Source organism: Caretta caretta, chromosome 5 (assembly GCF_965140235.1).
Source record: "Caretta caretta isolate rCarCar2 chromosome 5, rCarCar1.hap1, whole genome shotgun sequence".
NCBI classification, from domain to species: domain Eukaryota; kingdom Metazoa; phylum Chordata; order Testudines; family Cheloniidae; genus Caretta; species Caretta caretta.
In genome coordinates, this window is record NC_134210.1 from 116,847,247 (window position 1) to 116,875,185 (window position 27,939).

At 40.4% G+C, this 27,939-nt stretch overlaps 1 protein-coding gene across 1 annotated transcript; it reads right to left on the minus strand.

The window, feature by feature from the left end:
* PLAA (phospholipase A2 activating protein) lies at nt 1-27,918 on the minus strand. The gene is made up of 14 exons (XM_048849444.2): nt 27,642-27,918; nt 22,047-22,240; nt 19,531-19,631; nt 19,314-19,434; nt 18,807-18,974; nt 17,440-17,575; nt 16,753-16,922; nt 15,877-16,034; nt 14,718-14,937; nt 13,089-13,157; nt 12,230-12,304; nt 11,070-11,171; nt 7,252-7,416; nt 1-759 (listed from the first exon to the last, which is right to left on the minus strand). The coding sequence occupies exons 1-14, from the start codon at nt 27,914-27,916 to the stop codon at nt 194-196; spliced, it is 2,520 nt and encodes an 839-aa protein (XP_048705401.2). The 5' UTR covers nt 27,917-27,918; the 3' UTR covers nt 1-193.
* Between the last annotated feature and the right edge of the window lie 21 nt (nt 27,919-27,939).

Sequence of the window (27,939 nt, forward strand, 5' to 3'; positions counted from 1 at the left end):
TTTACAATCAGTGCAAAAGTTTATTAGGTTGTTCCACTCATGACAAGTTAGATCTTCATCAAATTTGAAATTCTCCCACAGTATTTTTTCAGTTATATTCAGTCATGTAAAATATGAAAGGAAAAAAACAAACAAACAAAAAAACCCAACATTATTTCGCTATATTCCTAGGTGCCCAAGTGCTAAAAAAAAGTTACAGCAGATTAAGGACAAACCTACAGCATTTGCTTACTTTAGCTGGTTCTGATACAGAGGCATATTTTTTAATTTGAGAGTCAACTCCTAGAGACTTGGCTAATTGCACAGCATTTGTATCGTCACTGATTAATGTCCCAAGAGCCACAAGCAGTCTAAAAATGGCTTCAAGGTCTTGAACAACTTCTATGACTGTGCTGATTACTGACAAACACTGAGCTTTTCCCTCAATGTTATTAACTTTATGTAACCAAACAGCATAGTTCAACGTCAACGTGGCCAGTGCGATGTGAATGTTCTTATTGCTGCCCAATTTCAGTTCTATTGCATGTAACATTATTGTGTCCCTCTGTGACATCATGAGCCTTTGGCCTGCCTGGCTGACAAAACAATTGCAAAGAGTTCTAAGTGCCAGTAACTGGTTTGCCTGTTTTCCATTACGGCTCAGAAATTTTAGGAGATGGCTGCTGAATCGTATGCTATCCTTTTCACTGCAGAAATTCTCATTCACGCTGGGATGCCTGATAGACAATCGAAGAATGTCTAATGCTGGAAAGACAATATCTAAGAGACAAGAAAAATATTTTAATGTATTACAAACAATGCAATATCTGTGTAAGAACTCTGGAGAACTTTCCTTATATGTGCAGATCTTTACTCCTGCTTTTGAAAGGAGTACTACTATACAAAGGAACATACAGAGAACAATTAAGATTCAGATAGATCACAACTGCCTAATCCACAAGTACTCAAATATTCAGAAATTCATATCAAAACGAAAATTGTGTACACAGCCCCAATTGTACAAAAAGTTTCAGATGTCTACCAGAGAAACTTTACTGCCATGGGTATTAACTTCAGAGACAGTCACAGTGCTTCCAAGATACTAGTAAACTATCATGTCCAAAGAATTCAGTCTGACAACACTGAGAAGACAGATACTTCATATGCAACACAGTTGTTTCACAGGTGTTGTCAACTTTTTTCAATGTAGCCCACATCTAAATAGCAAGCATATCATGGGCAACCTCCCATTCCAGATCTCATAACAGTCTTTGTGACCACTACAGCAACTGTTTACATGGAAAAGGAAAATATTTAGTGTATTTTCAGCTGCCCACACTATGTGTTTTATCCAATTTGAAAAAAAATGGAAAGGATGCCATCAACTTGAATCCTAGTTTGTATTTCTAAAGTAAGCTTACAATATGAATAGTTTCAGGTACTACACCTGCCTCCTAGCTCACATAAAAATATCTAAAAAGAAAAGGAGTACTTGTGGCACCTTAGAGACTAACCAATTTATTTGAGCATGAGCTTTCGTGAGCTACAGCTCACTTCATCAGATGTTTACCGTGGAAACTGCACATCTGATGAAGTGAGCTGTAGCTCACGAAAGCTCATGCTCAAATAAATTGGTTAGTCTCTAAGGTGCCACAAGTACTCCTTTTCTTTTTGCGAATACAGACTAACACGGCTGTTCCTCTGAAACCTGTCATAAAAATATCTGTGGCTATAGAACCACTTGAAAACAAAAAACAGCAGACACTGAACAAGGGAAACTGACAATACTGAAACAGACTATATACAAATATACAACTTTAAAAGGAGATTTTTTCCACCCTTGTAGGCTGTAAGGATAATCTTGGGTGTTATTTGTAACAGTTGGTGAAAGATTTCAGGCAGAAATTTGATTTTTAAGTTGGCACAGTCCCTTTAATTGTGCTGTCAACTACTGATCTCCATTTTAGTTTCCCCAAACCATCTATTCTGTTCCTTTTCCTCTCCTATACATGCTTTCCTGCCCCCAAATCTCCTCCACTCCCTCAGACACACTCCCCTGCACCCCCACTTCCCTGAACAAGATGTCTAAGGTACTAAGAAGTCCAGGCAGTTAATTTCCTGGATATGCTGCCCAATTCCATCTTCCTCTGGACATTCTTCCCTCTCTGGTGGCTGACAGCTCCAGTCCCACTGATGGATCCTATTTTTCCTTTTTAGCAGCCGGGCTTTTTTACCATCAGCTGCACCTGGTCCTCCTCTTCACATGCACCTGTTTTTACAGGCATCCAGGCTCTTTGGAATGAAGAGACTGTACACCCATAAAAGCACTAGAAACATGTAGGTGTCAGCACTGGTCTACAGAGATGTGGGAGATTGTAGTATGGTTCACTGCTATGTTTCACAACTTTTTATCTAATGTACAAAAATCCATATTAAATCTCTTAAATGTGATTTGTTTAAAAAAAGTTAGTTTTCTACTTAAAACGTTGCATTAGTTTGATATAAGGTTAATTTTAAATTCAGTTTCCTCCGAGTTCAACAGACACAGTGCACCCAATTGATTTACACAGGCTATAAATCTCAACCTGACTAAAGAGCCACCATCCGCTATGGTGAGTGCTGCATTGGGGGGCTGTGTTGTGAGTTGGTGTGGTGAATATCCGAGTGTCTGTCTGCTGTGACCATTTGTTTGGCTGGTGCTAGTTGCAGGCACTGTTTGACCGTGTGGCTGGTTGTTTGAAAAGTGTGAATTGGGAGTCCTTTGTTCCAGGTGGGCCTTGAGTGGTTGATTGGAGGGACGGTTTTGAGCCTGGGCAACTACTTTGAGCCAGCAGCCTTATTAAAAAAAAGCAAACAATTGTGAACTGAATGAGCTGCGAACAGAAGAGAAGCAAACAGGCAGTTTGCCTGTGGAGATTTCCCACAGACCTTTTGCCTTTCAGGCTTCTGTGAGCAGTAAATACAACATCTGAAGAGGCTCTTAGAAGGAAGACAATATGGATAGTGAGCAATCAGCTGTTGCGACCGGCACAGGATGTGCCATGTTTGTCTTTCTCCCAGAGGATAGAAACGACTTCTGTACAAGTGCAAGCTGGTCTCCATATTGGAAGAGAAGATTAAAGGACTAGAGACCCAAGTATCGACCCTGCGTTGCATCAGAGAAAATGAAGACTTTCTGGACAGAAGTCAGCGTTTGGTACTGCAGGCACAGCATGCTGAAGAATCAGAGGGAAGTGCAGAACATGGAAGAAAATTGGCAGCATGTGACCTCCAGAAGAAGAAAGAGGAGAACCCAAGTACCCCCAATGCAGATAGAAGAAAGAAACTGTTTTCAGGCTCTCTGCACAGGTACTACTGTGGAGAATGGTTTGGAAGAGTCATCTGAGGGAAGGGATCAGGAGACCCCAATCGACCGGAAAGCATGGGTTGCATTGTCCTAAGGATGGGAGGGGGTAGGGTGGGACCACCATTCCCAAGAGGAGGAGATGGGTGGTGGTGATGGTGGTCGGGGACTCCCTCCTAAGGGGGAATGGAGTTATCCATCTTCCGTCCAGACCAGGAAACTCAAGAAGTGTGCTGCTTGCCTGGAGCTAGAATTCAGGATGTGACGGAGTGTCTGCCAAGACTGATCAAGTACTTGGACCACTACCCTTTACTACTTCTCCACGCGGGAGCCAATGGTACTGCCAAGAATGACCTTGAGCGGGTCACTGCAGATTATGTGGCTCTAGGAAGAAGGATAAAGGAGTTTGAGGTGCAAGTCTTGTTCTTGTTTATCCTCCCTGTTGAAGGACAAGGCCCAGGTAGGGACCATCGTATTGTGGAAGTAAATGCGTGGTTACGCAGGTGGTGTCGGAAAGAGGGCTTTGGATTCTTTGACCATGGAATGTTGTTCCGGGAAGGATTGCTAGGAAGAGATGGGTCCACCTAACGAAGAGAGGGAAGACCATATTTGCAGGCAGGCTTGCTAATCTAGTGAGGAGGGCTTTAAACTAGGTTTGCCAGGGGATGGAGACCTAAGCCCTGAGGTAAGTGGGATACCGAGAGGAAACACAAGGAGGAGGGTGCAACAGGGAAGGCCTCCTGATTCACACTGAGAAAGTAGGGCAATCGGCTAGTTATCCTATGTGCCGGTACATGAACACAAGAAGCCTGGGAAACAAGCAGGAAGAACTGGAAGTTCTGGCACAGTCAAGGAACTATGATGTGATTGGAATAACAGAGACTTGGTGGGGTAACTCACATGACTGGAGCACTGTCATGGATGGGTATAAATTGTTCAGGAAAGACAGGCAGGGGAGAAAAGGTGGAGGAACTGCACTGTATGTAAAAGAGCAGTATGATTGCTCAGAGCTCCAGCATGAAACTGGAGAAAAGTCTGTTGAGAGTCTCTGGGTTAAGTTTATAGGTGAGCAACAAGGGTGATGTTGTGGTGGGTGTCTGCTATAGACCACCAGACCAGGAGGATGAGCTAGATGAGGCTTTCTTCGGACAACTAAAAGAAGTTTCCAGATCACAGGTCCTGGTTCTCCTGGGGGACTTCAATCACCCTGACATCTGCTAGGAAAGCAATACAGCAGTGCACAGACAATCCCGGAAGTTTTTGGAGAGCGTTGGGGACAACTTCCTGGGGCAAGAGCTGGAGGAACCAACTACGGCCCGTGCTCCTCTTGATCTGCTGCTCACAAACAGGGAAGAATTGGTAGAGGAAGTACAAGTGGGTGGCAACCTGGGCAGCAGTGACCATAAGATGGTCGACTTCAGGATTCTGACAAAAGGAAGAAAGGAGAGCAGCAGAATACAGACCCTGGACTTCAGAAAAGCAGACTGACTCCCTCAGGGAAGTGATGGGCAGGATCCCCTGGGAAAAGCAGTCCAGGACAGCTGGGCTGTATTTTAAAGAAGCCTATTGAGGGCACAGGAACAAACAATCCCGATGTGCAGAAAGAATAGCAAATATGGCGGGTGACTAGTCTGTCTTAACAGAAAAATTTTCTGTGAGCTTCAGCACAAAAAGGAAGCTTACAAGAAGTGGAAACTTGGACAGATGATTAGGGAGAAGTATAAAAATATTGCTCGAGCATGCAGGGGTGTAATCAGGAAGGCCAAAGCACAATTGGAGTTGCAGCTAGCAAGGGATGTGAAGGGTAACAAGAAGGGTTTCTACAGGCATATTAGCAACAAGAAGGTGATCAGGGAAAGCATGGGACCTTTACTGAATGGGGGAGGCAACCTAGCGACAGAGGATGTGGAAAAAGCTGAAGTACTCAATGTTTCCTGTCTTGGTCTTCAGACAACGTCAGCTCCCAAACTGCTGTACTGGGAAGGAGGTGAGCAGCGCTCAGTGGTGAAAGAACAGGTCAAGGACTATTTAGAAAAGCTGGACATGCACAAGTCTATGGGGCCGGATGCAATGCATCCGAGGGTGCTGAGGGAGTTGGATGATGTGATTGCAGAGCCATTGGCCATTATCTCTGAAAACTCGTGGTGATCAGGGGAGGTCTCAGACAATTGGAAGAAGGCAAATATAGTGCCCATCTTTAAAAAAGGGAAGGAGAATCTGGGGAAACTACAGCCTCACCTCAGTCTCCAGAAAAATCATGGAGCAGATCCTCAAGGAATCCATTTTGAAGCACTTGGAGGAGAGGAAGGTGATCAGGAACAGTCAACATGGATTCACCAAAGGCAAGTCATCCCTGACCAACCTGATTGCCTTCTATGATGAGATAACTGGCTCTGTGGATATGGGAAAAGCAGTGGACGTGATATACCTTGATTTTAGTAAAGCTTCTGATACAGTCTCCTACAGTATTCTTGCCAGCAAGTTAAAGTATGGATTGGATGAATGGACTAAGGTGGATAGAAAGCTGGCTAGATCGTTGGGCTCAACAGCTTGATGTCTAGTTGGCAGCCAGTATCAAGCAGAGTGCCCCAGGGGTCGAACCTGGGTCCGGTTTTGTTCAACATCTTCATTAATGATCTGGATGATGGGATGGATTGCACCTTCAGCAAGTTCGTGGAATACACTAAACTTGGGGGAGATGTAGATATGCTGGAGGGTAGGGATAGGGTCCAGAGTGACCTAGACAAATTGGAGGATTGGGCAAAAGAAATCTGATGAGGTTCAACACGGACAAGTGCAGAGTCCTGCACTTATGACGGAAGAATGCCATGCACCACTACAGGCTGGGGCCCGACTGGCTAAACGGCAGTTCTGCAGAAAAGGACCTGGGGATTACAGTGACAAGAAGTTGGATATGAGTCAACAGTGTATCCTTGTTGCCAAGAAGGCTAACAGCATATTGGGCTGCCTTAGTAGGAGTACTGCCAGCAGATCGAGGGAAGTGATTATTCCCCCCTATTCGGCACTGGTGAGGCCACATCTGGAGTATCGCGTCCAGTTTTGGGCCCCCCCAACCACAGAAAGTATGTGGATAAATTGAAGACAGTCCAGTGGAGGGCAATGAAAATGATTAGGTGGCTGGGGCATATGACTTATGAGGAGAGGCTGAGGGAACTGGGCTTATTTAGTCTGCAGAAGAGAAGAGTGAGGGGGGATTAGATAGCAACTTTCAACTACCTGAAGGGGGGTTCCAAAGAGGATGGAGCTGTTCTCAGTGGTGGCAGATGACAGAACAAGGAGCAATGGTCTCAAATTGCAGTGGGGGAGACCTAGGTTGGATATTAGGAAAAAATGTATTTCACTAGGAGGGTGGTGAAGCACAGAAATGCGTTACCTAGGGAGGTGGAATCTCCATCCTTAGAGATTTTTAAGGCCCAGTTTGACAAAGCCCTGGCTGGGATGATTTAGTTGGGGTTGTTCCTGCTTGGAGCAGGGGGTTGGAATAGATGACCTCCTGAGGTCTCTTCCAACCCTAATCTTCTATGATTTCCCAGCTGTAGGCAGAATACAACTGAAATACTTCAAAACTCAAGTACTGGTACACCTAATCGCTTCCAGTTGGGCCAGTTTCAGCTTAGTCCAATGAGCTCCTGAGAGGATGCATTCCGTGAAGTTTTGGAGGTTTACAGAGTAGCTTTTGAACATCTGGGTTTAAACAATGGCAGAACGACAGGCTTTTAAGTGAAACAATCATGGAAAAATCTAAGGCACCATAATACAAAGTTAATTACTTTCCTTCCTCAAATAACTATGGATGAATATTTTGAGGGAACAGATACATTGTGGAGGTACAACTCAAAGGAAGGGATAGATGAAGAGGAGCTTCCCAATTATCTCCTGCCCATCCATATAATGTGTTTATTTCATACCTTCTGGCCAGTTAATTGCTTTCCACAAAGTTTGAAGTTGTTGTGCTGTTGGTGTTTCTGCAGAGGTATTACATGTTACAAAGAGTAATTTTTCTAGGAGTATCAGATCATCTTCCGTTAGCTTTTGTTCTTCAGGTGTGCTTCCATTAAGTTCCTTTAGTTTGCCTGTGCAACCAAAAAACCCCAAAAGGTTAGTCTGTGCCAGTAGATTTTCACCACCTGAAATACTTACAAAGCACTTTCCAGAGAATCTCAAAACATTTTAGAAACATCGAGCCCCCTACTATTTTCACAACTTTTCTTCTGTAGATTTTTTGCACAGAAATTATTTTGCTTGACTTCACCACCTTTCAAATTCAGTTTTTCACAAATGGCTATTTTTCACAATCATCATTTCCAAGATCACCCAGCAAGTCAGCAGCAAAGCTGAGGTACAATCCCAAAATTTAGATCCTTGATTCCCTGCTCTAGCCACAATATTGAATGAACAACATTATCTCTGGCATAATCTTGTCTCAGAGAAGTCTGGACTTCCTAAGATTAAGTTATAAAAATACATCAATAATATTAGTTCATACTTTATCATTTTGAATTTCTCATTAAGAGACTTGATATTAGACTCAAGAATGTTCAAGAAAGAGCTGGTTACAGAAGTACATAACACTATCTGCTTTTGAAAATTTGCAACAAAGTGTTTTAAAATAGGGGGGAGAGATTTTGAACTCATATCTATGATACTGAAACATGTCAGCTGACAGTGGTAAAGGATCATATCACCACAAATTAGTTTTGAGTGTTTATAGCTGTATTTTTTTCCCCTTATCTTTTGATCATCAGGGTAGGTAAAGTATGGGAAGGCTGGGTAATTCAAAGTTAAACTGAGTCAAGATGTGCTCGGAAACAACTGAAATCATCTTAATATGTATACTTCCTTGTTAAGTGCCATGGAACATCTAATCACCTTATCATTCAAAAAACCTTTGAAACTAAAATTAGCATAACTGAAACTAAATTAAGAACAAAATGTTTATAATATATTCCAAACTTTTACAGCTTGCCACAAAGTTTGATTCACTGATGCACATACGCCTTCTAAAGGTCACAAATTCCAGTTCTAAAGAAAATTAGAAGCAGGAGTACCACTTCAACTACCTCTACCCTTTCTTGTCAAATTTATAGAGGACAATCAATGGGAAGTCCTGGAAGGACTAGTTGAGAGTCTTTCTTGAGAAAAACAAACAAACAAACAAACAAAAAACTACACTAAATTTGTAGTTGGGGGCTCTAGCTCCCGAGTTCCATACTCTTATTGTTTGAACAATTCACTCACAGAGGGCTAGTAGGAAAAACTTTCCTGGGTGAGTGATATCAACGTTTGCAGAATCTATGCTTTCATAAAAAAAAAAATTCTAGCCCTTGTGGTTGCAAATTTCAGTTCTCACAGCTATTACTGGAAACCCTATGGGCAGCAATTAAACTGGCAAAAATTAGTCAGTTTCATTCTCCATCATATAGGGAAAATCTAGGAGTAATAGCAGAGGCAGGACTGGAGCTATTTACTAGAGAGAACTCCCCACAAATGAAGGCATGGGATTAGCAGAGACCACCACTCAAGCAATCCGCAGCTTATAGAGTTTGAGGAAGAATGTTCTCTCTCTACCATTGGTGTGTGAAGTAGTGGTGTGGGGGGTACTGCAGCACCCCCAGGTTTTATGTAGGGCTGCTGGCCCCGCGCCCCAGCCACTGGTTCTGTGCATAAAACTGGGGGTGTTTCCCCTGCCTATGCCCTGCTCCTGGCCCTCCGCCTGCACTCTGCTCCCTAACCCCTCATCTCACCTGGGGCTCAGGTCCTAGCTGCCAGCCCCAACCCTGCTCCCAGGCCTCCACTCCTGAGGCCCCCGTGACCCCACACCCAACCAGGGCTCTGCGCTTGGCCCCGCACATGGAGTCCTGGCTGTCGGACCCTGCTCAGGGCTCCGCTCCTGGCCCCATACCTGCCCCCAGCTGTGGCCTCGGCCCCTTTACCCCATCTGGGTCCCCTGCTCCCAGAGACACAGCCCTCCTCCCAGCCTCGGGGTGGGACGGGGGGGCAGACAGGGGTAAGGGGCTGGCTTTCAGCACCCCCACTACTAAAAATGTTCCAGCGCCACTGCTCTCTACCCTCTAGCAGTCTGGGTTTGGAGTTCACACTGATCAGATATTTTCTAGTACTGAGTACAAAATACAGAACCCCAGGAGGTGGTCAAAGGACAGCACCCTGGTAGTAATCCCACCACTCTTCATTTTCCAAGCAGCTGGGGTAAGGTTATAGGCATGTTAGCCCTGGACAGTGGGACACTTTATTTTAGTTCAGTCCTCTGGCTATTGGGTATTTGGTACATTTTCAAGCCCCATAAGGTGGGAAGATGGGGAAAGGGTGATCGTAAAATCTCTCCTTCCCACCCACATTTATGCATCATTTCACTTTCATAAGCTCTTTAAGGTAGGACTATGTCATCCTGTAAATGTGTATAGCACCTATCTCATTTTGAGTTACTATCATATCAAGTACAGTTTTATAGGACTCCCTAGGTACAGAAAATACAGACAAAAAAAAGAAGGGAAGAGATTTTGGGGACGATGAGACAGAAAACATAGGGGAGGAAATAGAACGAAATAGCAAACGATAAAGGGGGAGGGAGGGTCGAGGGAGAGTAAGAAAAGTAAAGTGACAGTGAAAACAAACACTATGATCTACTACAGCAAAGAGAGAGTGGAGTCAAGGCAGAAAAGGAAAAGTCTAACAAAAGCAAGGTACATTTAAATGAATTCAATAGAAAGTTTGTTCACTGTAAATTACAATTAAATACTGTACACCAGTTGTTCTCAACCGGAGTCCAAGGCCCCCTGGGGGGCCGTGAGCATGTTTCAGAGGGTCCTCCAAGTAGGGCCAGTGTTAGACTTGCTGGGGCCCCTGGCAGAAAACTGAAGCCCCATCACATGGGGCTGAAGCCTGGAGCCCTGCCACCTGGGGCTGAAGCCAAAGCCTGAGCAACTTAGCTTTGCGGGGGCCCCTGTGGCATTGGGCCATGCAACTGCCCTGCTTGCTACTCCCTAATTCCGGCCCTGGCTTTTATATTCAGAAAACCAGTTGTGGCACAGGTGAGCTGTGGAGTTTTTAATAGCATGTTGGGGGGGCCTCAGAAAGAAAAAGGTTGAGAACCCCTGGTGTACATGACTGTTTTACTTCGTGGGTTACACAGGATGTCAGGCTAGATGAGAAGACTGTCCCCTTTGGACTTGGTCTAGGAAAGTGCAGGGGACATGACTGTGTAACACAGCACGGAGGACATGACTACCCAGCATACTGGGTGAATTTTTCAAGCCCTGGCTATACATTCCAAATCAAAGGATGTCCTCCTGAAGCCAGCAAGGGCTGGGAGCATTGTGGAGTTTTATTGCAACAGGGGGAGCAAGACTTGTATCACTCAGATTCACCAATTCAGTGAGCAAAATCCCCAAAAAGAGCAAGAATAGGCATGCAAGATTTGTATTACAGGGAGAACAAAGTATATATTTTATATAAAAAAAAATTAGTCCCTTGTGAAATTCAGTCTAGACTCCCAATTCCCCATGGTCTGGATTTTCAAACACCCTTCCATATTGTAGGTCTGGCTGGAGCTGTGACAAAGATATCCATTGTGCAGGACTAGAAGGTTGGAGAGGTGGTAAAAATAATGTAGCTTCTTGGAGGGGTTGAGAAAGAGTGGAGAATTAGTTTAACCAAAATTAGATTTAAGAATTTTAAAAAAACCACACACACACACACAAAAACTCACCCAATATTTGTGTGGGGTTGGCCTGGTCAAAAGTGACAGCTTCCTTCTTTGGAAAATAAATATTTTCAGTGTTAGCATCGGTTGCTTGATAAGCACCTCTTCCTACACAAGGTAAAGATATTAGAAATTCAACAGAGAATAGTGTTTGATAACAAGTAGTAACTTCCTTTCAGAAAGTTAAACTTGCTGGCTATATATTTCTATATTTGTTGCTCCTGCAATTTGTCAATAGTTATGCCATTAGTGCTTACAATGGTTACAAACCCAAAAGGCCATAATTATAAACATAATTAATTCATAACTGGATTTTTTCCAAATGCTTTCCTACACAATAGCAAGTGCATAACTAGGATTTCACCGTAATCCAAACAAACATCATTCAGTTCACAAACTTTTCATTGGTTCAAATATTCCAAGATCAGAAGGGATAATTGTGAACATCTAGTCTGACTTCCTATGTATTAAAACCCACATATCTCCCCCAAAATAATACTTAGAATTGGAGAGTAGATATCATATTTGACACACGAGTATGGACAGTCCACATTTTAATAAAAAAACAAAACAAAACATCCCTTTATCTTCACGGTGTCATATTCACAATAAAGAGGCTAATGTAAGGTGGTCTGCCTGGGCTACACCTACATTATTTGGAATTGAAGTTTGAGAGATTTCTTTGGAAAGGCAATTTCCCCTATCTTAGCAATGAATTATCAGATTTGATCTATTACCTGTCATTTATTTGCTAGAATTACATCTGAAAAGAATCAACTCACTTAGTAGAATTCACTTAGCCATTTAAAACTGACTATACTCTGGTTGGTACCACAGACACCATCTGTATGAGCGGAAACCTATTTAACATACTAAGAGAGATAGTCACCCTTATATTCCTTTAAGGGGCAGATTAAACACCACATACTTTGATGTTTCACTCTACCATTCCCACTGGAGCACAGAATAGAGGAATACAAAAGATGAAAAATGTCTTCCATTTTTCCAATCATTTCAAAGGGTGAACAGGCTTCCTTTTACTACAGCTTTGAAAACAATTGAATTTAATATAAAAATCTCATCTCAAGCATAATCTTATAGTGTTAGAAGAGAAACTGAAGTGAAAGATAAGCATAACCAATTTATTTGCAAGATGAAGTCCTTACCAGTAAATGGATCAACTACTCCACTTAAAGGAGCTAACACATTTGATGCAGAACCAGGGACATAGCGACCAGCACCTAAAAGATGGCAATTGAGGGATTACATTAATGTATACCACTCCAAGGCAGTAAAAGGATAACTAGTTTTTTCCATTATTGATGAAATTATATCACACAGTCACAATATCTGTATACCCCTTAAAGTAAAAATGTTAGTTTTAATTAACTAAAAAAGTTATCCTCAGCATTTCACGCAGTTTGAGGATTGTGCTACACTGTGGTATGCTAGCTATGTCCTGTTTCTTCTAGCACAAAACTAGAAATTAAAAAATACAAGCCAAACTGATCCTTCTCAAGTGCCAAGTGATTGTCTTATCCTCACACCAACAGTTGTGGTCACAATCCTGTTAATCTGAAAGTGTTCTATACTATTACATTAAGACAGGTCACTCAGACAAAACCAGAGTAGTAAGAAGATACTGAAGTGTAAAATTCTACAGAAAAAACCCAACTCCTAGTTGGCCAAGTGACTTAACAAAAGTTTAGCAAGTATGACGGTTAAGCACCTTGTTTCCTCTGCAACTGGAGTGGTGGTACATTGTAGAGGACAAACTGAACCCTGTGAGGTGGAGGAGGGAGCCTCATATCACTTCTCCTCACAGTGGATTATCACAGCAGAGAGTCAGTCCTGGTCAATCTGAGTCAAGAGGAGTCAATCTGATCAAGATTGTGGCCCCCAAAATGAAGGGATGGGTAGAAATTTACTGCTCTTCGTTGGCCATTGGTTGGGCCTAAATAGGATAAAAACCCACTTTTTGATGCCTGCCAGAGGCATCAGAACAAAAATCAAGTTATGTAATACCTGTGAATGGATCTGGTGCAGGTACAGCATTGGACCCAGATGAAGAGCCTGGAACATAGCGACCACTGCCTGTGAAGTAGTAAGAAAAGGAAAGCCAGTTTATTCTCTTATGCTGATGATAATTTCTACTGAAACCCATTAGTCTCTGCACTGGTCACTCTTCAGATAGCAAAGTGGCTCAAAATGAGGCTGAATTCAGTTTGTGCCTTAATAACCCTTAACTGTGGGATGATAAAGATGTTTTGCAGGGGGTTTTTGTTTCTAAAGAAAATTAGACACACACACACTTTCTAGTCATCTAGCCAAGACAACTGAGCACTTTTTATTTTTCATTTAAAAAAGGTGTACATTTCTACACGTTTGTTGTGACCTTCAGCTTCCTAGCAAATTGCCAAATCAACCATTTATGTTGCAAAATTAAGGCATTCTTGGGTTAAAATCATTCCATTTAGACTGAGATTTACCAGATTTGTAATGTATCTCCAAAAGGAGGATATTAAAAGTCTTGCATACAAAATTATGTCTGTTCATTGAGTTCTCAAGAAGTCAGCTCCACACATTTAAAAAAGACAAATAGGTTAAAAATGTAATTTATTTTTAAAGTAAAATTTTTTAAAAAAAGTTTCCTTGCTACTACTACCACCTTATTAAAATCAATAAATTCCCACCATGTATGCATTTTACTTCTTGTTCTTCAATGGGATTGGAAAATACACATACTAGTCTATCCTATTTAGGTTCTTACACCTTGTTCATTACCATCTGAGTACTTTCTAGAGACTTTCAAAAGAAACTGGGTGAGGTAATGTCTTTTATTAGACTAACTTAGTGCTTACAGAGAACTTCTCTTTAGGTCTAAGTAAACAGAAACACTAATATCTGTCAAGTGGGGTTTCTCTCCAACCCCAAGGAATGAACTGCATGTGTATGTTCTTATTAGTTATTTCAACAGTTTATGAAAATCAGATGCAACTGGATTATGAACTAGCAAAATGCTGAATACATTGCAGGGGAATGTTTCAATCTCAATAGAACTTGTAACTGAAATATAAAAGTCTTAACATTTCTATTCAGAGTAGAGATTTGTTTTTAAAACACTAAAGCAAAAAGAAAATTGTACTACGATCCCTGAGTTTTTAAATTTAAGGTAAAAAAAAGTTATGCTGCTTTGAAAAGCTGTGTTCCTATTACGGATTATAAAAAGAAAATTAAAGAGTAAATGGAGTAATTTTTTGTTGAAGATTCAATTTAACAAAAAAATGCAAACCCAACACAGCAGTTAAACTAGTAACAATTAAACAAAATATAGAGGAAGTCAATTCAAGTACAGAAGCTAGATCAGGCAAAGCCCCACGGTAAATCAGTGTCTTGCTATGCAAGTACTGGATATTGAATTTGGAATCTTAGTGGGCTCATATTTGCATGGTAATATACAGAATGCTTTCCCAGCATTCTGCTAAACTGATGTCCCATATTTGTGACCATGCCAACTATATAAAAATATGTTGTACGCTGCAGACAGAAAAGAACATGCACCTTATAGTTTGCAGTTTTAATTCAGAAAGATATTAACATCTGAAATCTTAAAGTGTCCACCAGTGAGTTACCTGTAAGGATTTTTTCTTTTACCTGTAAAGGGATCTGAAAATCCAGTGTCTGTATTCCCCAGCGTTTGCCCTTTGGTGTTGTCTATAATAAACTTGGCCACCTGATCCAGAAACATGGCATTTAGATCATTCTTCTGCAGGAAATTGTACGCAGTCAGCCAGGGATCATCACTGATGTTATATGGCAATTTGTAGGAAGGCCCATTTTCATTCACATCAATAGTGAAAACATAATCATATTCCTTTAAGTGGAAATAAGTCAAAAAGGTGTCAACATCTTTATCTACAGATACATCAAATGTGGACTGTAAGAACAGTACAGGCAAATGATGCCAGACTAAGATTTCTGGTTTTGAGAACATGAATATCCTTGTTATCAGACTTCATTAAAAAGTAAAATATACTACTCTCCTATGCTGACTGTTTGTCTAAATATTTTATTTTAGACAATACTGGACACAGTTAAAGAACAAGCGTGGGCTAGATTAGTAAATTTTACCATGAATGGAAGCTACAGTTTCCCTTAGAGTGCAGAGATGTTCCTTTTGAAAGGGGCAAAGGATAGGAAAACTGAAATCACACTTGTGTGCGTGGCTTTTAGAGACAAACTAATACTAAAAATAATTAAGCAGACACATCACATCAATTCTTGTGAACAAGTTTGGCCATCTACAGAATCTGTAGAGGTTAGAATAGATCAGAGGCACGATAAAATGCAGTCTCGAATGTATGTATGTATGTATACATATGTAGCATGACAAACTAGTGACCTTTTCAGACATACAACTACAACTCTCACTGAAGTCAACAGAAATTGCAGGTACTGAAAAGCAGGCCACAAGATAATCAAAATCTAATGAGACATTAACAATAAGCTATAAATGAATAAGAACTCAATCCCGAATAGTAAATTAAATACTGCCTAGAGTGTATGTAGTTTTCCACATCAGCTAGTTTGCTCCAGCAAATGCATTTCAGAAATATGAAGGTACATACTATAGGCAACTACAGTATCTAACAGTTCTGCTGTTTGTTAGACCTAGGATCTATAATGAAGTAATGACAAGTACCCAACTTATTTTAAAAAGTTTATTACAAACAATGACTGGAGTAATGTGGGGTTTTTTTGTATGAAGAGTTACTAGAACATCAATACGATGATCTAAGAAAACTTTACATACCTTTCCTTCAAATAAAACCCTTCCAGATGATTGCTGTGTGGCTCCAGACGAGCCAACCACTTCACCAATCTTGATCCACCTCCTTTCACTAACACTCCACTGGTAGGCTTCAACTTTCCCATTATCTTTAATTAGTCGTGTCTGCCCCTCTCTTGTTCCTTGAAATAATTAAAAAAAAAAAAAAAGACACTATTAGCTAGAGAGAAATAAGATAGTGAAGCAGCTTCCAATGAGAAATAATGTTTCCAAGTATACAAACCTTCATATTTGGCACAGGTTTTGCCTTCTGACTGGAGAAAAAACCAAAACAAAAAACCAAAACCATCTTTCTGCTTAAGAGCTATCCAAATTATCACTGCTTCCTTTCATTTCACTTGGCTCCGTTCTTTTCTTATGGAGATCCTCATTCTGAATTAAGTAAATTTACGATAAAATTTTGATGCAATTAAGATAGTTTTATTTCAACATTCATGGGTTTGAAAGGGTTAAGTTTGTTTTGTAACTATTTTTTCTTTTTTCGGAAAACAATGCCACATCAAGTTGTCCCTTAGTCACATTGCTAAACAAAAACTACTGCACTGGTGTATAATAAAGCTATTAAAGGCTCATCATAAATGTAATCTGTTCTATTTCTAGGAAGAGATAGAAGAATATCAATTAAACCCTCAGAAACAAAATATTTTATTAGAGGCATAACAGAGCCTCCATAATACCAGTGAACACAGAAGAATGAAATTTATTTTTTTGTTAAAGAACACAAATTTAAGTGACCATCAAAGCCTTCTCCATCTCCAGGAGAGATTAAGCTCCTTATAATACAAAACCAAGGTTTATTGTTTGTTTGTTTTTTAATGCAATAGAAACTGAAGAATTTACCAGGTTCTTTCAGATGTTCTCTTCCAGGAAGATCATCAGCATTAATGTCTCCCAAATCACTAGTTTTAGGGTCAATAGTTGCTTGGGAAAGTTCATTTTCAAAAGCTTGAATCTCCTCAGCACTCGCTGTCCGCTCCAAAGACTCTGTAAATACTCTGATAATCCCATCGCTGAATGCGGAGAAATAAAACACATTTAAAAATGTAATCTCCATCATCTGATATGTCAAAGTGGTTATGTTCCTGGTATGGAATAAAAGTTATTTCGAATATGAATTTATGTCATTTGTTAATTCTAATAGGCTAAAAATCAGTATCTGCTATACAAAAGATTCGGTTCTCATGCTGGCGTTCTATCACAAAGAAATAAGCAGACAAAGAGCAGAGGTGCCTTGAGGCAGCATACTTCTATCAAATGGACTTTGGTACAGAATAACTGCTAGCCTATCCATGGTACTGAACTTTAAAAACCAGCCACATTTCCAAGGCACCATTTCTTCTGACATTCTCAGAATAGTATAAGTGTTCTACTGAAACGAAGAAAATATAAAACTTCCTCCAAAATAAGAAATGTTATCCTGGAGCAAGGCACTTCTTCCATACACAATGATGCATATAATCAGTTTGACAAAGTGCTTTGCAAATGTAGCTCACTACATATTATACAGACAGAGTGAAGTCTGGATACCTTGTGCCAGCCACGATGTCACCATTGTCTAACACACAGCAGCTCCAAACAGACTGAGCTGGAAGTCTGATTATCTGAGCACATTCCCCTCGTTTCCAGATCCTAAGTGACCTGTCCTCTCCAGTGGTTACAAAATCTGGGGAAAAAAAACAAAAACAAAAAACGAACATATAGAAGTTTAATATAACAAAGATAAAAAGGTACAAAGTACCTTCCCGCAGGTAAACACTTAATTAAATACTTCTTGCATCTCCTTAAAGAGGTCTACAGGGAAAGCAGTGTAAAATAGTCATTACTCATTCTTCTTTCTGAAAAAAGTGCTCAAGTGTGTAAACTGGTGGGCTGAGCCACTAGCCGGCGAAGGTGAAATTATGCTCTAAACAGCACAGTTCCAGTTTCCTTCTCAGGGGTTTATTAACAAAGCTTAAAAAGCCAAAACAATCTCACCATCATCAGGTCATTGTCTTCCCCCTGGGTCTGCAAGACTTCAGTCTTCACAGCCCTCCCTAGTGGGGGCTTTCTGCCAGCTGGCTCCTGCCCCCTACAGGTGTCCCCTTTGAAGGCCTTACAGGTGCAAGAAAAAACAAAAAGTCTCCTTCTAGGTTCTTCCCAAACCCTGGGCCTCTCCCATCTGCCCACGAGGCAGGAAACCTCATATGTGCTCAACAGAAAATAGCATAACTAGGAGAAACATGCGACCTGCTACTACAACTGCCAGTTTTAAAGAGTACAAGTACTGTAACAAGTGCACTGAGACATGTGCATGCACCCCCGAGGCCCTGTGCTCTGTTATGGTGCTTTACTTTTCACCAAGTGTGCAAACATATTCTATACATCATAGAAAGATCTTATGATTAACACACAAACCTGAGAAGCAACTTCTTCTGTGACCTTGGGCAAGTAACAGTCCTGAGCCTCTGTTTTCACATCTAACTCTCTGACATGTAGTTAAGATTACATAATTAACATTTGCAGCATGCTCTGAGATCCTTCTCCAGAAGTTGCTACAGGAATATTAAGTATTGTCTCTAAGACTATTGCTATGTACAAGTATCATTTTTGCACTATGCTAGGGTACTGATAGGCAGATGGCAACCTGGGCTGAATTCCTGGCCCTGTTGAAGTCAATGGGAGTTCTGCCATTGACTTCAGTAGGCCAGGATTTCACCCGATTCCCAGGACCTTTCGGATCATATCTATTTTCTGAGCAATTTTGAACCCAGATGTTCAAGAACATTTCTCCTCCAGTGATATGTTAATTGTCCAAACAGAAAATATAATCAGAGTTCTTTCATCAGCATTCTATAATGGTACCAGAACTACCATTCATTTTGAAAAGCTATTTTACTTTGGAAGTAAAGTCTTACCTTTACAACGAGGGAAGACAGATATGCTGTATATGTAATTTGTATGTCCGTAATAAATTTGAAGACACTCGCCCGAGATCTGCCACCTTCGAATACTGGCATCATTAGCACAGGAAAGAAATTCTGTGTCACTTAAAATTGCTAAACCTCTCACACAATCTTCGTGTCCTTTATAAAGGAAAGAAAAAGGTTTTATGAACAACCAAATATTGCTTTCAGCAGCAGCAGCAGCTTAACATACCAATATCTTATTTTGCAATTTTTTTATCCTAGAAACTGATGTTTAATAACGATCCAGCTTTAAAAAAAATTTCTTTGCTTAGCACTTTCTGAAAATCAGGCCTCTTTAACGTGTCTCAAGTTGGGTACCCAAAAATCACTAGCCACTTTTCAAAACTCTTGGTCTAAATATTAAGTTACTTGAATCCACAAAATTTTCACAAACAGGAAGTTGATTCATAAAGATGTCAAATTAGAAAATACTCTCCATTTTACCCAAATACTTACCAGTGAATGTTCTCTCGCATCTGCCTGCTTTCCATAGCTTAATGGTTTTGTCAGCTGAACCAGTCAACATTAATCCCTGTTCAGGCAATATCTTCACTGCCCATACTGCAGCTGTGTGACCCTGTGAACAAGAACAGTGTTAGAATAGCTAGAGAACAACTGAATTTACAAAGCTGTTCAATTATTCATTTGATATACTCATGAAGAACTACTATACCTGCAATGTCATCATGCATTTGTCATTCAACCAGACTTTAGCTGTGGTATCCCATGAGCCACTAAGCAATGTGCCGAATTTCCCAGATGAAAGGCTGCAAACTGGAACAAACAGTCAAATCAGCATTGACACACTCCTATCCTCTGCCCCTTTCTTATTCCAGTAACATATGGAAGGAGATTTTTCTTATGTTAGCAGCATATATTCATGGAATGCAATTTTTTTTAAAGTTGTTTCCAGGGCAAGCCCTTGGGCCTTTCCTCTTCTACTCTGGAAAGGGAATTTAGCATACTTGCAGTCACAGTGCTAACTACAACTTAATGCTTCAGAGGACATCTCTGTAACACAGAGGACCACTGGAGCCGGCTGGCAAACGGTTAGTCTCTAAGGTGCCACAAGTATTCCTTTTCTTTTTGCGAATACAGACTAACACGGCTGTTACTCTGAAACGTGTTCTGTAACAGCAACTCCTAGCAGGCCGGACTAACTCACTACACCTAGCACACAGCTTTCATGGTATTTATCCATAAATGATGTCACGTAAGAGCTTAAATGAAAAGCATCACGCTGATTATTAACATCATTGTGAAATATATGTATAATGAAAACATGTTCCTAAAGTCTGAATCTAGACAGGGCTCACAAAACAGGTTTCTGCCAGACAGACAAAGGATGTATATTCACCTGTCTCGGTTCACACATAAGTTAAGCATAGTAAGCCAATACAATTTACATATGAAGTAAGCCAATTTACATATGAAGTCAACTGGGAGGCAATGAGACTGAACCACAGCAGGTTGTCCTGTTTCTGAGGGCAGCCAATGAACTTTGGGGAACATAAGGAGAAAACAAAAAAAAGACACCCCTTTAACCTGCACCTAGGAAGTAAATGAACAACACATTTACATTCATGAAAACGGGATCCCAACCAGACTTGGGTGGAGACGCTGCAAAAAGGACATTTATTTATTTTGGGGAGGGCGGGGGAGGAGGAGAAGAGATAAATTGGCTCTAGACAGGAGATTAGTCTGTTAAGTTTAGCCTCTAGAAAGCATGTATTGACTTGGTTTTATACGTAACGCTTCTGGTTTCATTATCCTTACTCACTAAAGTAGAACCTCAACATTATGAACACCTCGAGAATGGAGGTTGTTCGTAACTCTGAACAAAACGTTATGGTTGTTCTTTTCAAAAGTTTACAATTCAACATTGACTTAATACAGCTTTGAAACTTTACTATGCAGAAGAAAAATGCTGCTCCCCTCCCCCCCTTTTTTTTAGTAGTTTACATTTAACACATTACTGTACTGTTTTTTTTTGGTCTCTGCTGCTGCCTGATTGTGTACTTCCAGTTCCAAATGAGGTGTGTGATTACCTGGTCAGTTCATAACTCTGAGTTTCTACTGTACATCTTAAATCTTGATTTTTGATAATAAACTTATGATAGTTTTCATAATAAGTAGACCTTAGTGCTATGGTATTGTACAAGGAACTGATCCCAAATTGAATCATTCAAGCTGATGTGTCTACTGTACCCTTGGGGACAGCATACCTGGTATTACCATGAGTGGATAAGGGGCTGAACACAACAGGGGAACGCTTCAGAGAGTCTTGGGTCTGAGTATACCTACTGTTAACCTCCAAGGCAACATAAGGGTTGGTATAGCCCAGAAATTGATTGGGTAAGTAACAAACTGGAGGTGTCTGGGAGCTGACTCCCAGTTAAGCACAAATAAGTCTCTCTCATGCTGGAGGCAGGGGGGATAACAAGGTGACTCTCAGTGTACATCTACACTGCAGCAAAACATGCCTGGCTGGCACTGTGAGGGGGTGGGTCCCCAAGCGTCTGAAATTTTATAGCCCTGCAGCCTGAACCCTTCAAGCCCAAATCAGCTAACACAGGTCAGCCATGGGTATGAGGGTATGTCTACACTGCAACGTAAGTCCAGGGTTTGAACTCAGGCTCAAGCCCAATCCCCCTTCCACCTACACACAAAATCGCTCTAAGCCAGGGCTTGGACTCAGGAATCAAGCCCTATTGCTTTGCAGTGTAGACACATCCCCATTTGGACTCATGCTCTGGGAGTCTGTCAAAAGGATTCCACAATCCCAGGGCCAACTTCATTTGTCCCCTGGACAGTCAAGTTTGGAGCAGATCTCATGGTTTTTTGAACAGTTTGTAAAGTCCCAAGTGGAGCCCTAATTCAGTACTGAGGCACCTACGTAGTACCACAACACAAATATTATTAATCCACATAAGTAATTATACATTATGATAGCTGTGCCTTGCTCTGCTGAAAACATGAGTTACTGTGACTAGTTTACAGAGAATCTGAATTTACAAAACCTGCCGATAGCCATATTTGGAAGTAATTCACGATGGAAAAATACTAAAGAATTCTAAGTCTTAGAAAAGCCACATTTTATGAGCCATATTTTATTTTAACCAAGTTAAAGACAATTTGCATTAGTTCCAGCTTTCACAAGGGGAATTACAAAACAAGACCTATACTTACCTGTATTTTTGTGACCCTTAAGGACATAGAGCGGAGCTGTGTTGTCCAGTGTGAAGATGCAAATATTATGGTCATTGCCACCTGTTGCAATTAGCCCATGAGGATAGTTGTCACTTGAAGGTATGATGCATACACAAGATACAAAATTGGAGTGGCCACTCATAGTATGCATTTCAGTAAACCCCCTGTTAGGACTAAACAGATAAACAGATCAATAAATTTACATTTACAGAATCATAAAAGAAAACATACCCACATCAATTTAAGCTACAGAATGCACTTTATATTCAAAAACTCTTGGACTGATATATATTAACGATAGGCTGAGTCTTAGACAGAAAGAAAAACAGAGCCTTGAAAAAAAAAATACAGTTTTCAAATTTTGCAGTATGGTAAGCAATATTTAAACCTGGCCATTTAGGTACTAATAACCTAAAGGAGTCAAGAAGTAAAGCTACTACTTATAATAATATTTACATGTAGGATAGGAGGATTTTTCTGGATAAAGATTTTTGAGTGTCAAGTACCGGTCTTTTACTGAATCCCATGTCCATTTTTAAAGAGTACTGACAAGCGTTTGCAAAAGTAGAATAAAAAACACTAAATTATTTAAATAGCTACAGAAATTGAGAATATTAATAAATTCAGAAATAAAGTTAGCTTGATAATCAGATTTCTTAAAATCTTACTGATTGCCACTTCGTACTGACAAATGTTTAGAAGTTCTCTCCAAAAATCAACAGATTTTTTCTTCCATTCTATTTCTTTGCTTCACTTACTAATATTTAATACTTAAGGCTCATGCTGCAAATGGGCATTTTACTACTTTCCAATAATTTGTGTTTTCCTTCCTACACATGCAGTTAGCTTTTTAATATGCATTTTGTAATAGCCCCTTAATTTTATTTTACATTAATTTCCTTTATTACAGTCAGAGAGTGGGCTGAAATTGTTTTCATAACCCATCTGGTTAGGTTTAATAATAATATAGGCTTCCTGAGACAAGACTAAGAACAGCAAATCTTTGATGTAATAATATAGCTATCAAATAATACAATATAATATTTTAATCTAGTATCTAAAGCACCCCTTGTGATCACAAGTCAAGATTTCTGCAAAGGGGTAAAGTTAACGTGCAACTGACCTTAATTTCAGTACGGAACCATACAACTTTGATGTTGCATTAATAGTTCTGTTTTGAATTCAAGTTTTTTTGTTTTGTTTTAAGGAAAAGATCATTCTTCAATAACTAAGACGACACCAATCGGCAAATTATTTATGCTTATGTCATTAGAAGACATGCGCCACTGGCGAAAGGCTGTCTTACCACTATAAACTAAGGCCCCAATCCTGTAATTGACTGTGCATGGGCAACAACTCTCCTCTCTTTTGTTCCTTCCTCCCTCCCCAATGTGAAGTACAAGTGGCTTCAATGGGGGACTGCCTGCAAAAATTCTTTTGCTGAATCAAGGCCTAAGTATTCACTTCTATACTCATGCTCAAGCATGATCAGGTATATACCTTTATAAGCATGTATGAGCAAAGGTGAGGGTGTGAGGACTGTACAATTTTCATAACCTGAAGAGCCAATGAACAGATTTTTGAAGTTTTGAACATTTACAGGGTTGCAATTGTAAGCATCTCAACTTACAAAGTGCCTGTTGTAATACTGTTTTTTTTCACATTCTGATTTTGGATTTTTCACAGCTACACCATAAATGGACAAAAATCATTTACTTTGAAATACTCATATTTTAAAGAGAATGTCAACTAAAAATCACACTTCTATCTAAAGGTTTTTTGTTTCTTTTTTTAAAACTTATAAGACACACCTCATATTAAAATAAATTAGAGATTCGAGAATATTTCTATTTTTTGGTTTGTTTACATAATACTTGACGGCTCTCTGTACAGTTTCAAGGATTCCTCCGAACAGTCAGTCTAGTTGAGAGAAAAAGCCATCAAAAATATAAAAATCTGGCAACCTACAGAAGTTGGCAGGTACTGAACCTGAAACAATTTTAAATTAGCTTTCCAGGTATTGTATGCAGCTGTCTATCTACCTCCTTGAATGTCTCAGATGCACAGGAGTCAGTGAAAATGTTATTTAACCCCACACTCCAAAGGTTTTCTTGTAAAAATCATGATCTTCCCCCCACCCCTTCCTTCAGCTTCTCAAGTGCTACATGTAGGTTGAAGTCACAATACAAACAATAGTGGAAGTCACAATAGTCAGCTAAAACCTCTCCTCCACCAAAAAGTAGAAGAACAAGGGCTACATCCAAAATTTTGTATATGATAGCTTACTCATTGATCCCTTTCTGCTGTATCCCTATAATTTCCTAAAGTGGACATATTGCTATTACCCACATTGTGATCACTAACATAGTGGTGGAGAACTAGAAAGAAGAACAAACATGATAAAAGGGAGAGATGTTCGCCATGCTCTCTCTCTTCCACCTCCATCTACAGACACCACCACCAAGCAACCGAAGAGCTGATTAAAGGGGAGAGCCTGGCTGAAGGGCAACCAGCCAGCCTGTTGTGAGAAGCATCTAAGTTTGTAAGGGCACTGAAAGTGTTAAGATCAGCTTAGAATGCTTTTTGCTCAGGATGAATAAAAATCAATGATTTAAAAAAAAAATTGGATTGTTTTTATTTAAATAGAATTTTTTTGATAAAATGCCTTTTGAGGAAAAAACACCTATGTAAAGATAGTTTTAATTAAGATACATTAGAGCTCAAAGAGCTCTCATCATGGAATAGGGATTATAAATTCTAATTCTATAGTATGAGACAATAGTGTCATGTACTGTTTAAAAAAAGTTTTGTAAAAGAGTTCCAATAGTTCATGAATTAGGGTCCCAATTTTATGGGGTTCCACAGGCTTCTGTATAGATTATTTAGGTTAATCTTTCTATCTACCCAACGTGACTTAGTGCTCAGTCTAGAAGATATCATCAGGGATGCTTAGTTTTGCAGTTCTCAAACTGGATTTTTGTCTCCCGAGGTAACATGCTTGTTAACAGCAAAAGTGTTTTTAAATAAATATATAGAAATGAGAAATAACAGACCTCAACTCTATTGTCCCTCTGCAATTTTGTGCACACAGAGTCAATCTCTTACCTCTCTTTAAGAGTGCAAAGTTTCAAAAAGTTCAATGAATAAAAGACTGTCGGGGGTGGAATAGATCTGGACAAGGAGAAGAAGTCTGGAGATAAATGTGAGAAGCGAGGGACATATGCCTGTTTTGTTAAAATATTGTATGTTTGCTGTTGAAGAAAAAAATCCAGAATACTTAATGTTGTTGTTTTTGTTAAAAAAAACAATTTAAATGTTTGTCTGGTGATGTTCTCCTCCTAATACAGCCTGGAAAGAAAATCCTCCAAATATTAATGATTAACCTGTTGAATTGGAGATAGTTCACCTCCCAATAACTTCATAAATATCTGCTTCAATTATCTTTGGTAAATGAAATAACCAAACACTCATTCGTTTTCTGATATAGCTGTAAAACTAATCTGAAAAGTTTTCAAAATAAATCACTGTTTAAAAATGTATAGTGTGTACCTTCTAAAAATGAAACCTACATCTATCTCTGAGTTGTGAAGAATACGTATTAAGGTTGTAACAACCAACAAGAATGCCCTTTTATGTAGAAAACCATGATTAAATCGAGTCTTCTTGACTAGTGACTTAAATCATGATTAAATCAAATCCACCCTAGTTTTGCTTTTATCTCATTTGACCAAATCGGACTTGTGCTTTGATTTATAATCACTTAAACAAATTTAGTAACTACAAAAGATTTTGTTCTAAAAAATTTTATAGAAAGAGCGGTCTCATTAATTTGGAAGAGAGGACAAATCCCTCCTTTGTGATAAAGTTGTTAGGAAATGTTAAGAGTCTATTCCTCTACACTTTCCCTCACCCAACTCACAGTTTTATATGACAGCCTCCTGGCAAAATATTCAGACAAACTTGTCAATTGCTTCTTTTTCCACTCTGTTAGAAAAGAAAGTGCATACCCACTAAATCAATGATATGGGTCACAATTTAAGCTGTGCACATAGTAGGAAATAGGTTTTGCTGATGCCCCAAGTATACACTACATAGCAGTGTATACATCTACTGATTATAACAAAGGATTGTGAATCAGCTCTCAGTTTCAATTCCTGACTCGCTCTCAGTTTCAATTAAATGACTCACAGTGTGACCCTAGCAAGTCTATTTAGAAACAAAATTGTACAGTTGTTTGTAACACCTAAGATTTTTATAACTGAAAGCCGTCAACAAAAAAGTTTCTCTCTTTTTCAGTTTGTTTTGTGCATTGGACTGTACTTTGTGTATAAATAGTGTCAGCGCATACCATATCTGTGTATTCAGTTTCTACCTTGCTGAAGAGACCATTGTGAACATTAAACGAAGCACAAATACCCGTTTAAAAGACCTGTAAAAAGAATTTTTAAAATGTAGAACATTCTGATCTGTCAAAAACTTGAATGACTTTATTTTTAAAAACTAAGTTTACAGTAGCACTTTAATCTCTTATTGCTTCAGTCATCCCATCTATAAACAGGATGAGAAAAATGTAGCATCCGTAAAGCACTGAGCTAGTGAGATAAAATGAGCTCAAAGAGCATTCTTCCCTGAATTCCCCAAAAAGTAGACACAAGGACTACACTTTATGATCACTCACAGAGCAGCCAGCTATCAAGTTAGAACAGACTCTGCACAAAAAGCCCTAATAAAGAGCCACCACAAGTCTGCTCACTCCACAGAGCTCGGTGTCGTTATCAAACTGACAGGTTTCAGAGGAACAGCCGTGTTAGTCTGTATTCGCAAAAAGAAAAGGAGTACTTGTGGCACCTTAGAGACTAACCAATTTATTTGAGCATGAGCTTTCGTGAGCTACAGCTCACAGCTGTGGCTCACGAAAGCTCATGCTCAAATAAATTGGTTAGTCTCTAAGGTGCCACAAGTACTCCTTTTCTTTTTGTTATCAAACTGAGAGATTCTCAAGGTGTTTAGAGAAAGCCAATGAGCGCAAGCCAATAAGGCTGTAATCCACTTTTAAACAGACACACACGTATATTTAGCAGCTAAGGCCAGCCACAGAAAGAGCAGGGAGATTATACTCCTTTGCACTAAGATTCTGAACGCTGAAGGCCAATTTCACCTGTTTCAGAGGAACAGCCGTGTTAGTCTGTATTCGCAAAAAGAAAAGGAGTACTTGTGGCACCTTAGAGACTAACCAATTTATTTGAGACACGTACCCACAGCAAGGAGCCAGGGAAGAGTTTAGCGCCTAGAGCCCAGAAGGAAAGATCAGAGCTAGCCCTGGCGTTCGCGGGGGCACAAGATGCCCCAATCACAGGGGAAGGCTGGGTTAAAGCGGACCCTCATCTCCTTTCTCCCGCGGGCCTGCTACCGGCGCAGCACAGGACTGGGGGGCGCGAGACACGGGGAGCCCGAGACACGGGGAGCCCAAGCGGCTGCCTCTTCGGCTGATAAGGGAAAGCAGAAAGCGGAGCGCAACGGGGGGGGGGGTCGCGCCACATGCCCCGGTCCCGGCCCGGTCTCTTCAGCACTCACCAGTCAGGGGCCCACAGCCGGGCGGTTCGGTCCCGGGACACCGACACGAAGCCTCCCGGCGGGAACAGGCCGTGACTCAGACCCCGCACGTCCAGCTCGTGTCCCGCCACGGAGCAGCGGAGCCGGTAAGTGCCGCCCGCGCTCGCCATGGCCGCGGCTCTCCCTGCAGCTGGAAATCTCGCCTCAGCCCGGGAAAGCCGGCGGGCAGCGGAGGTACGGGACAGAGAGACCCTGACACAGCAACCACTGCCCTTCCCTGCGCCGGAAACCGTCATCAACCAGTGCCGGGCCTCCGGCG